This window comes from Pogona vitticeps, chromosome 1, assembly GCF_051106095.1.
Source record: "Pogona vitticeps strain Pit_001003342236 chromosome 1, PviZW2.1, whole genome shotgun sequence".
NCBI lineage: Eukaryota > Metazoa > Chordata > Lepidosauria > Squamata > Agamidae > Pogona > Pogona vitticeps.
Window position 1 is genome coordinate 233,492,229 of NC_135783.1, and position 12,153 is coordinate 233,504,381.

General features: G+C 41.4%; 1 protein-coding gene across 2 annotated transcripts in view; it reads right to left on the minus strand.

The window, feature by feature from the left end:
* SLC49A4 (solute carrier family 49 member 4) overlaps window positions 1-12,153 on the minus strand; it is a 115,162-nt gene that overhangs the window by 5,935 nt on the left and 97,074 nt on the right. For both annotated transcript variants that reach the window (XM_020805972.3, XM_078376722.1), the window contains exon 8: window positions 8,791-8,973. In XM_020805972.3, the coding sequence (XP_020661631.3) occupies window positions 8,791-8,973 (183 nt within the window). The remainder of the gene's footprint in view (window positions 1-8,790; window positions 8,974-12,153) is intronic.

Below are 12,153 nucleotides of genomic sequence, written 5' to 3' on the forward strand. Positions count from 1 at the left end.
GGCTATTATGTAACTAAAGTGTTACTGCTGACTTAACAAGGCTTCTGCCAAAATCGGTGGTTTTGTTTGTTTTAAAAGATCAAAGGAAGAAGTTAGACTTTTTGGAATGCTTCAAGTTAAACAGGACAGAAAATAATGAAAGATTTGTGACAAAGCTGGTTTATTAACATTTCTATTATAGGCAAGTATCAGGCACTATTAACTTGAAAATGGGTATTTCTGTTCAGAGCCATTAGCACTGTACACAGAAGTCATTTTTTCTCTCTCCCCACAGCCACCCTGGGAGATATATTAGATTGAAAATCGGTGTTGGCTCCTGTGGCTACTCAGGAGTAATCTTAACTGTGCAGGGCTTTGAATGAGGAATCTCAGAACATTTAGTTCTGTCTGTATATTTATTTGCACTTTCCAGACTATGCAGATCCTAGCAATTCCTGACGCAGTTCTCAGTTTTTAAAAGATGCTTATAAAATGCACGTTTTAGGGAGAAATGCAGACATTCAAGAGAAAGATCTTCCATGTATTTTCTTTTCTGGTAGAGAGTGAAATTGACATGTGCAGAAAATACTAGATTTGTCCCTCCGTAATTTTTGCCCAGTCCATACCTATCTTGCAGAAGTTTGCAATCTGTATCAGATCTCACTCCCTGTTCTATAGGAGTTGCCAGCTCCACTGAAATGTTATGGAGCCAGTACAGTAAACCTGTGGGGTGTCTATCCTTGTGTGTCTTCATTGCTCTCTTTGACTGTGTGAAGAGGTGAGCCTCCTCTACCTGTAATTGGAAGGTGCAAGGAAAGGAGAGAGCCAGAATGTTCTCACTCCAGGAATGATCCTTCCGTGTTTCTTTCTCAACTTCCAGTAATAATAATAATAATAATAATAATAATAATAATAATAATAATAATAATAATAATAATAATAATAATAATAATAATAATAATAATAATAATAATAATAATAATAATAATAATAAAAGAAAAGAGGGAACTGATCTATGAATATCACACAAAACCTGTCACTTCTACAAACCATTAAGAACCATTCTGCACTCTTTTCAACATAAACCGAGTGTACGCTGTCTGTGAACATGTAAAAATGAAAATCAGATGTGCGAAGATCTTTTACAAGGCCTTGTCTAAAAGTAATGTACAGATGCAGCAAACATTTGAAAACAGTGGTGATACAGATCCACACTTTGTAACATACATACATCAGATTGCAAACATTCCTGTTGCTGATGAACATCTAAGCAATGTATCTAAGAACAGGTACTGTATATGGTGCTATCACTGGAAGGTGGAACTAGCATCTGGGAGATCCAGGTTTACGTCTACACTGAGTCACAAAATTAGCCAGGCGATACTGGGCTTTCAGATGTATGAGTGTGCTGTTTTTCACACCCCTTCAGAAAACACTTTCCCTTTCAATGGGCCTACAACTGGATGCCCTGCAGTGCGGAGGCCACCAGAGCATGGCCTAGGATGAGTTTCCCAAGAAGCACTGGTGGAACTAGGTTTATTAGCATTGCCATATCTCATGTGAATGGAAAACATAGCATGGAACACACACAGCCCTCTCATGTGGCTGCGCACTGGAAGGAAAGAGTGGCAGTAACAGGCAAGCTCTTTTCCAGAAGAGTAAATCTCTTCTTGTGGGTCTTCTAATCAAAGAAGCCCTGAAAAGATTCCAAGGAACTTCAAACTTTCCTAAGAACACTGCTTGAAGTCCATCATTCTAGTCCATTGCCTTTACAGAATAGGGAGAAGCAACAATTTGTGGCTAAGAAAGCAATGGTTCAGTTTAAGATTACCATGAAGGAGTTAATAGCAATATTTACCCCCATACTGAATGAGAAAAACATTTATAGCCTGCAGATGTTCAGCTTGATCCAATATATTTTTCTTTAGAAGCAAGATCAACTGAGCTCAATGGGGGCTTGTTCCTAAATATGCGCAGAAAATATTACTGGCTCTGATTTCAAACGAATTTCCACAGCCATGAAATACAAAGCAATATTCACGACTGGAAGCAATCTTACATCAGTAGCTACCCTTTATGCTACCTCTCTCAAACAGTCATACGGTTTCTATTCACTTTGGCAAAGATTTTGTTGTCTCCTTTGTAAACATTAGGTTTTACATACAATTCGGATTCTAAAATCTCTAAAACATACTGAACAATCATTGCCAGGGAGGTACACATTAGATGTGACTTCTTGGAAGAGGAAAACAATGATTTTCAAAACCAATTTTGGGCTCAAAATAGAGATATTTATTTTCCTGAACTTATACATTTGATTCAGCCAATAAAATATTCTGAGAATGAAGGAGGTTTCCATCACTTCTGTTATAAGAACAAAGCTAGGAATGAGCGTTAACTCCATACTTCAATGCTTATATCTACTATAAACACATAGGAAGACTCACAATGCAAACATCTGCTATTTGTGGTCTAACATGATATAAGCAGTTATTTAAGAAGAGACAGAAATTACTTGCGCACTTAGGTCTTTCTACATCAAACTGCTTAATGCATGATGCTAATGTATGGACAAATTGTACAAAGATTGTTACTTATCAGCTAGTCCTTTAAAATGTGGACCCCATAGGAGGCACGTCTGTTCTTTCAGCAGAAAATATCTCAGCAACATAGTAATTTAGAAAAAGGGATTTCTTTTTTGGGAGCACAATGCCGCTTGCCTGAGCTGTTATCAACTTTTGTAGACACAAAGAATTCATGATCTTATTCAAGGCAATATGGCAGTGAAAGACTCTGGCCAGCAGTCTTTCTAAGCAGTGTATAGAAAATCAGAATAATTTTTTTTTCATCTGATATCATTTCATGAAGTGTCCCGCATACAAAGGTTTGGGTGATGCCAAAATACATTTGTGATTGTTATTCATACAGTTATAGTTATCAAATCTGCTCTGAGATCTACTTCTTGCATTACCATAAAAAGAGGCCATTCAGGCTCACCATACATAGAACTCAATTATTGAGAGTTAGCATCAAATTGAATTCAGGTAAATCTGAAACTAGCACAGTTTGAAAAGGAGGGTTTTCTTAATGTGAGTGGTGTTGTTTCTTACTATGACCAGACTGTAAAGTGAATGATACTTGGAAATTTCAAATAATTTATCGCTGAAATTTACTTACTTAACATTCTCTGTTTTCATTATATGTTTCTTAAAAAGGCATCATCAGTATGAATAAATTACAAGAAAGTACTGATGACGAATTCCAATATATAACAATGTTATTCTTTCTCCAACTTGTCAGTTGTGCTCCCATAAGTTCCTGCTCTCTTTTGGTACAGAAAAGAAACACAGCCACTCAAAAATCAGTAACAGTTTCCACACCCTGGGACAGAGCGCCTGAAGGAAGTTGGGGCTTCTCCTTTTTTCCACAGCTACTTCACAAACCCAAGGAATGGACTGTCTAGGTTCAGGAGGTGATGAACACCTGCTTGAGAGAGTGGCTGGTCTGCAGAGTCCCAGCTGACCTGGAAGCTGTGAGGCAGGTCCTAAATAACCCTCCTTCTACATTGGAAATTATAGCTATTCTTAACTGTTTGCTAAGGGAAAAATCCCCTTCACAGATTGCTGCCTTGTCGTGGCGAAGGGGCTTGAGTAATTCAGAGAAGCTATGGGCTATGCCGTGCAGGGACACCCAAGACGGACAGGTCATAGTGGAGAGTTCTGACTAAACGCTATCTACCTGGAGTAGGAACTGGCAAGCCACTCCAGTATCTTTGCCAAGAAAACCCCATGGACAGAAACAAAAGGCTGAAAGATATGAAGGTAGAAGATGAGCCCCTCAGGTCAGAAGGTGTCCAACATGCTACTGGGGAAGAGCGGAGGACAAGTACAAGTAGCTCAGAGCTAATGAAGTAGTTGGGCCAAAGCCGAAAGGATGCTCAGCTGTGCACGTGCCTGGAAGTGAAAGGAAAGTCTGATGCTGCAAAGAAAAATCTGGAATTGACCAATTCTATGAAGACCTTCTAGAACAGACACCAAAGAAAGATGTTCTTCTCATTCTGGGGGACTGGAATGCTGAAGTAGGGAATCAAGAGATAAAAGGAACAACAGGGAAGTTTGGCCTTGGAGTTCAAAACGAAGCAGGGCAAAGGCTGAGTTTTGTCAAGAGAACAAGCTGCTCATCACAAACACTCTTTTTCAACAACACAAGAGGAGACTCTACAGATGGACATCACCAAATGGGCAATACTGAAATCAGATTGATTATGTTCTCTATAACCAAAGATGGAGAAGCTCTATATAGTCAGCAATAACAAGACCTTGAGCTGATTGTGGCTCTGATCATCAGCTTCTTATAGCAAAATTCAAGCTTAAACTGAAGAAAGGAGGAAAAACCACTGGGCTAGTCAGGTATAATCTAAACCAAATCCCTTATGAATACACAGTGGAAGTGAAGAACAAATTTAAGGAACTCGATTTGGTGGACAGAGTGCCTGAAGAACTATGGATGGAGGCTTGTAACACTGTACAGGAGGCAGCAACAAAAACCATCCCAAAGCAAAGGAAATGCAAGAAAGCAAAGTGGCTGTCCAAGGAGGCCTTACCAATAGCAGAGAAGAGAAGGGAAACAAAATGCAAGGGATAGGGAAAATGACAGAAAATTGAATGCAACTTCCAAAGAACAGAAAGGAGAGAAAAGAAGGCCTTCTTAAATGAACAGTGCAAAGAAATAGAGGAAAATAATAGAAAGGGAAAAACCAGAGATCTGTTCAAGAAAATTGGAGATATCAAAGGAACATCTTGTGCAAAGATGGACATGATAAAGGACAAAAATGGTAGGGACCTCACAGAAGCACAAGGCATCAATAAGAGTTGGCAAGAATACATAGAGGAATTATACCAGAAAGATCTGGATGTCCCAGACAACCCAGATAATGTCATTGCTGACCCTGAGTTAGACATCCTGGAGAGTGAAGTCAAGTGGGCCTTAGAAAGCCTGGCTAACAACAAGGCCAGTGGAGGTGATGACATCCTGGTTGAACTATTTAGAATCTTAAAAGATGATGCTGTTAAGGTGCTACATTCAATATGCCAGCAAGTTTGAAAAACTCAACAGTGGCCAGAGGATTAGAAAAGATCAGTCTACATCCCAATCCCAAAGAAGGGTAGTGCCAAAGAATGCTCCAACTACTGTACAATTGCACTCTTTTCACATGCTAGCAAGGTTATGCTCAAAATCCTACAAGGTAGGCTTTAGCAGTATGTGGACCGAGAACTTCCAGAAGTATGAGCTGGATTTCGAAGTGGCAGAGGAACTAGAGACGAAATTGCTAACATGTGCTGGATTATGGAGAAAGCCAGGGAATTCCAGAAAAACATCTACTTCTGCTTCATTGACAACTGTGTCAACCACAGCAAACTGGCAAGTTCTTAAAGAAATGGGAGTGCCTAACCAAATTATCTATTTCCTGAGAAATCTATATGTGGGACAGGAAACAACAGTCAGAACTGGATATGGAACAAGTGATTGGTTCAAAATTGGGAAAGGAGTACGAGAAGGCTGCATATTGTCCTCCTGCTTATTTAACTTATATGCAGAATACATCATGCGAAAGGCTGGACTGGAGGAATCCCAAGCTGGAATTAAGATTGCCAGAAGAAATAGCAACAACTTCCGGTATGCAGATGATACCACTCTGATGGCAGAAAATGAGGAGGACTTAAAGAACCTCATAATGAGGGTGAAAGAGGAGAGCTCCTAAAATGGTCTGAAGCTCAACATCAAAAAAACTAAGATCATAGCCATTGGTCCCATCACCCCCTGGCAAATAGAAGGGGAAGATATGGAGGCAGTGACAGATTTTACTTTCTTGGGCTCCATGATCACTGCAGATGATGACAGCAGTCACGAAATTAAAAGACATCTACTTCTTGGGAGGAAAGCAATGACAAACCTAGACAGCATCTTAAAAAGCAGAGACATCACCTTGTCAACAAAAGTCCGCATAGTCAAAGCTATGGTTTTTCCTGTAGCGATGTATGGAAGCAAGAGCTGGACCATAAAGAAAGCTGACAGCTGAAGAATTGATGCTTTTGAACTGTGGTGCTGGAGGAGGATCTTGAGAGTCCCCTGGACTGCAAGGAGAACAAACCTATCCATTCTAAAGGAAATTAACCCTGAATGCTCACTGGAAGGACAGATCCTGAAGCTGAGGCTCCAGTACTTTGGCCATCTCATGAGAAGAGAAGACTCCCTGGAAAAGACCCTGATGTTGGGAAAGTGTGAAAGCAAGAGGAGAAGGGGACGACAGAGGATGAGATGGTTGGACAGTTTCATCGAAGCTACCAACATGAATTTGACCCAACTCCGGGAGCCAGTGGAAGACAGGAGGACCTGGCGTGTTCTGGTCCATGGGGCCACGAAGAGTCAGACATGACTAAACAACAACAACAAGGGAAAAACATCTTCTCCCCTAAAGGTTAAATCAGGTGGTACTTCCACAAGTCCAAGTGCATTTGGATGAGACAAAATAACCTCATTTTAATCTCGTTTCCAGATGCATTTCAATACCAAATACTACTACTACTACTACTACTAATAATAATAATAATAATAATAACAACAACAACAACAACAACAATAACAACAACAACAACAACAATCATAACAATCATAATAACAATAATAATTGCAGATATTTTGTTTGGCTGAAGGGGCCAAACTACTTTTGCAGTCGCCTGCGGCAAAAGCAATTTAAGATTCTTGCTGCTTGCACAAAGATGCACCCAGTGCCTTCTTGAGCAAGTGGTCGCTGCCGCATTTTCTCAAGTGGATGGTCTGTCCTTGTACAATGACAAGCCACACTGGAACTATGCTGGGACAACATTCCATCTGAACAGCATTTAACAAGCATCCATTTGTGATGGTTCTCCTCTGACCAATGTACAGAATCTGCAGAAGCTCAGATTGAGAAAGTTAATGCTCTGACCTGTGCCAATTGTAACTGCTAAGTTTTATTGCTGAAATCTACCACTTTTGTAGATTTCAAGAAAGGTATAATCAGTATGTTGACAATAGTACTAACAATATAAAGCACCTGAATTATTTGCTCCGAAGTGGACGGCTAAAGTCCTGAATTACTTCCTGAAATCAGCAAGCAGCTGAATGAAGGCAAATAAACAAATTCAATCCTGACATGACGGACATTTTGTGATCAGCTAATTCCTTTGTTCAGATGGATGGTGTTCATCCTGCTCTGCATGAAGAGCCATTCGCCCTAAAGCCCTTACTCTGGCACTATATATACATGGGGCTAGATTTGAATTTTCATTAGTTGAAAATATAGCTTTTAAATATAACTGGTAGGTGGAAAAATCTCTGTACAGTAGTGAACGTATTTCACAGGCTTCCACTCTATTTAATGGTACTTACAATCAAAATTACATACGGCTTAGGACCTAAGTATAACAGACACCATGTCTCATTTCAACCTGCCTAAGCATTCAGGTTTCTCACCCAGGTGCCCTACCTGAGATAAGGCAGGTCATGATGATCCGAGAGAGGACAAACTCATCAACAATTGCATTCTGACAGTAGAACGTCCCTTTAGAGAGGGCCACTTGGCCAGGAATACTGTTATGCCTTTGGCACTCATCTCTACTGTAAGGCTGGTGGGTTGCTTTTTACATGGTATCAATATATTCTGTATATTTTAGGCTGTTTTTGGTAAGCCACCAGAAAAGCTCCATTGACCAGTGATAAAGAAATCTTTCAAATGAAATAGAGAGTAGGAAATTTGTACACAAAAATTTAAATGAATAAAATAATTACAACTAACTTTGAGGATATTTAAATATGAAGGCATTACAATCACTCATCTCACTGTCTCCAGAGGGATGTTCCACTTCCGTATCAAGTACTAAAAACAGGAATGCCTGCTTTAGTGGACGACCTTTGTTTGGGAAGGGATACATTGCTCTGCTCTGGAGGAGAAATCTTTTTGTTTTCCCACTTTTCCGATAGGCTCATATCTAGCAATAAAGCTCAGGTGTGAACTGCCAGGCAGAATCCAGGGTCCTTTGCCTTACAACAGGGGAAAGTTCTGGAAGGAAGGAAAAAAAGGGGGGGGAGTGTCCTTTCCCTTTCTATCATTTTTACTCCTCATGAATGCTGAACATCACTACCCAATTCCCGTCACTGACCACCTGGAATCCTGAACTGAAGTATTTATTACATTTTATAGTGGATCCTACTTACGGCTGAAACCCTATGGAATAGTTTTTGCCAACTCTGAATTACTAAATGATCCAGAACCCACACTTTATCCCATCATAGATTAAGATCCTCCTAAACTTGTCTGAAGAGGGGCAGAGAGAAAAATCTTCCCTTCAGTTTCACAACAAGGATGACATACTTTTTCTTATGCCTACAGAGTAGACCCACAAGCATGAGACTGGATCAGTTTTGTCACTGCTTTCATCTGCTTAGCTACAAATGTTATTAATGGTCACAATATAAGGTTGCTCTTTGTAAAAACCTTGCAAGTGTGTTTGTCTAAAAGGCATCCTGCTGCACTGACTTTGAAGGAAAGTCTCCACATAAGGATTTCATTCTTTGATTGGCACACATATCAATGCAAACCCTTAGGAGGCCTATTCGTCTACGGGTGCTGTGGAGATTTATACGCATCGTTAGCATTAATGGAAGATCTGCATGCGGTTCCTTTTCCTGGTGAAGCCAAAAAATAATATTCCAGATGAAATACATCATTCTAGCAAATACATATGCAGCAAGCATCTGAATCCTACTTACCTTCATGATAGAAAAAAAGAAAAAATAGTAGGACTCCCATGAACATGTTGCTCAGGAAGGTGACCACACCGCAGGTAATTCCTTCTGGAGCAGGATATACTGTTTCCACAAAAAGTTCAAAGAATATAGGTACGCTGCTGTTCAAGAAGACACCCAGCAAAATGGAGGAGGCATACAATGTGGCTGCAATCAAACAAAAAAGACCATGATTTCATATCATAAGCCCATTAATAATAACACCAGTTGCATCTGATATTGTCAATTTAGACATGAAAATTGCAGTTTCTACCCAGGCATGCGTTCATGAGAGGAATGTCTCATTTGGGGCTTCACAAGGTTAAATTTTAAAATCTGCAACTCATTTCAGGTCTAAATTTGTGCTCCCATGCTCCGCCTGATAACTGAAAAGCAATTCTTGTGGAAGGAGCTGGGGTAAAATGTAGAAATCTGGGCCACAAGACTATGGCTGTATGCAGTAATGAATGAGCCAGGGTGTTCACACAGATACATCCAGTTAAGCAGCTCCAAATGTGGAGAAGATCTGGACTTGTCTTGTCTTCATTAACTGATCGTGCCTTTTTACTCCCTTTATTACTTATTTAGATATGGAAATAAATAAATGTTTGCATTACTGCCAACCGCAAGCCCTGAGGTGATACATAATAGAATAGAAATACTGGAAAAATAATTTTTTTGAAATTGATTAAAATCTTTTTAATAGCCAAGGGCCCAATGGAGCAATTTAGTTTTAACTGCCTGACAGAAGCTCATTGAAGATGATGCCAGCCTGACTTCACTTGAGAGGGAATTCTTTACATTAGCCAATGAATATGTAATCACATGCTTTGTACTTCCTTCCTTGCCAGAGTGGAGGATTTTCTAGAATTTGTACCTAGCAAGCAGATGAAAGTAAAAAATATATTTGCCTTCAGAGGGTCCAAGATGGCGGACCGGTAGCTGGTCGGAGTGTTTTCTCTCCACCACTTCAGTCTAGTCTTTCCTTTTTCCTTTCTTTTCTGGTTGCTTTTGCTTCACTCATTTTATTTCCGCTTCACTTATTTTATGTTTACTTCATTTAGCTACTTAGTTTATTTTTTAGTTTATAATTTCTTTCTGTTTTCTGAGTTTCTTCTCCTTGTTCCTGAGTTTCTCTTCCTGGTTCCTGCCTTGCTGGGACTGCTTCAGAGGCTGCCGAGAGAGCTGGAGGAGGCGGAGGGAGAGACCTGACCTTGCCCTGGTTTGTCAGCGAAGCAGAGTTTGGCGTCCTGGGAGTTTGTGCTGTTGCTGCAGGGGTTGGGAGAGCTTGCCTTTCATTCCATGGGGGCTGGAAGAGCTTAAGCCCTTGGAAAACTATCGTGCTTGGTGGGCCTGGCGCTGGGGGCCTCGGGAGACGTGGCCCAGCATGGAAGGGCCCAGAAGAGCTTGCCGGTTCGAGAGCTAGAGCCCCTGGAGGCTGTGGACGCTGTTCAAAGGAGTTGGGTGAGCCTGTGCTTAGGAAACTGAGAGACTGAGAGACCGGCTGAAGCCTGTGAAATCTGATACCAGCTGGCTGTGTTCTCTCTCGGGGCTTCTTGGAGGGCCAGACGGAACTGTGACTCTTTGCTATTATTTATGGCCAGAGAAGCCCAGTTTACAGCAGTGGACCCTAAAAGGATGAATGGGGAATTCCCCTTTCGACCCTATAACGCCGAGAGAGCCAGCACAGGTATCATGTCTTCAGTGGCTCTCCTCCTGTTCTCCCTCCTTGCAATGCTATATCGAGTTCTGCCTCTGACTGTCTCGGTAGGGGTTCTTGCCCCCATGAACTTGAACTCATACCCAACAACTACACTGAGGAAAATAAGACCTGCTGCTAGGGTGCTGCGGGACAGGACTAATTATATGGGGGGAGAAGCTTGGGTTTATTTTTCTCTGCTTTTTCACTATCTTAATTTTTTGTTGCTTTTTTGTTTTATTTTGTTTTACTTCGTTCGTTGTCATTAGCTTGCCCGATTCTATTTTTTGTTTAATCCATTTGAAACAAATGCATATTTTAAATTTCAATATTATATTTATTTAAACTATATAATTTGAATGTTATTGAATTTTCTAATTTAGCTATAATTATAATTAATGCCTATTGTAAATGTTTCATTGCTATTAATGTTTTTTCCCAGTTATTATTTGTTAATTTTTATTATTGTTTTGCTGTATCACCTAAGAGTATTTTGCCTATTTAGTTTTTTCTTTCTCTCTTCTTCTTACTTTTTTGACTGATATGGAGAGGAAGGCCTGCAGGCCCAGCGAGGGTTCTAACATCACAGTGATTATGGGTAAGGGGAGATATGGCGCTGGTACGGTGCCTACTCATGTTAGAAGAACAGTGAACAGATGTTTGAAGGCTGTTCACTGTTCTGGCACTGTGACCAACTGCCAATATCGAGGTAGGCAGCCTAGCTGACCCTCTACTCTGAACCTGTTCCTGTTGAACGCCAGGTCTGTATCCAACAAATCCCAGCTTATTCAAGATCTTATTCTGGAGGAGGATGCAGACCTGGCGTGCATAACTGACACCTGGATGAGTGGGGAAGGAGGGGTTCCTCTGACCCTTTCTTGCCCTCCAGCTTATGCAGTCCAGCACCAGGGCAGATTGGAGGGGCGCGGGGGGGGGAAGTTGCCATTGTCTATAGAAAATCTCTAGAGGTTACTAAGCGCTCCTTGGTCGTGAAGCCAGGTTTGGAGGCCCTGCATGTGTGGATTGGGGCCAGGGATTGTATTGGGATCTTGCTGGGTTACCGCGCTCCCCGTGACTCAGCCACCTACCTACCGGAGCTGGCGGAATTAGTCTCCGCGGCACTGTTGGAGTCCCCGAGACTTCTGGTCCTGGGTAACTTCAACATCCATGCGGAGGCGGAGGTATCCGGTCCAGCTCTTGAGTTCTTGGAAACCATGGCTTCCTTGAACTTATCCCAACATGTCAACGGCCCCATGCTCATGGGTGGCCATATGCTTTATCTGGTCTTTTCTACTGAGTGTAGTGAACATGGTCTGATGGTGACTGACTTCGTGTCAGTCCCCTTGTCATGGTCAGACCATCACCTAATAAAATGTAACCTCGCAATGGCACTCTCTCCTCTTAGGGAGCATGGATCTATTTTGATGGTCCGCCCTCGAAGGTTACTGGATCCAATGGGTTTCCAGGATACCATGAGAGGGATTCCAGCAGAACTGTCTGGCGCTCCTGTCAAAGCTCTGGTTGATGGCTGGTTCTCTGCCGCTACTAGGGCCATAGACACGATCGTTCCCAAACGCCCTCTCAGAAGCAGAGCTCGGCCAGGACCCTGGTATAATGAGGATCTACGAGCAATGAAGCGAATAAGGAGA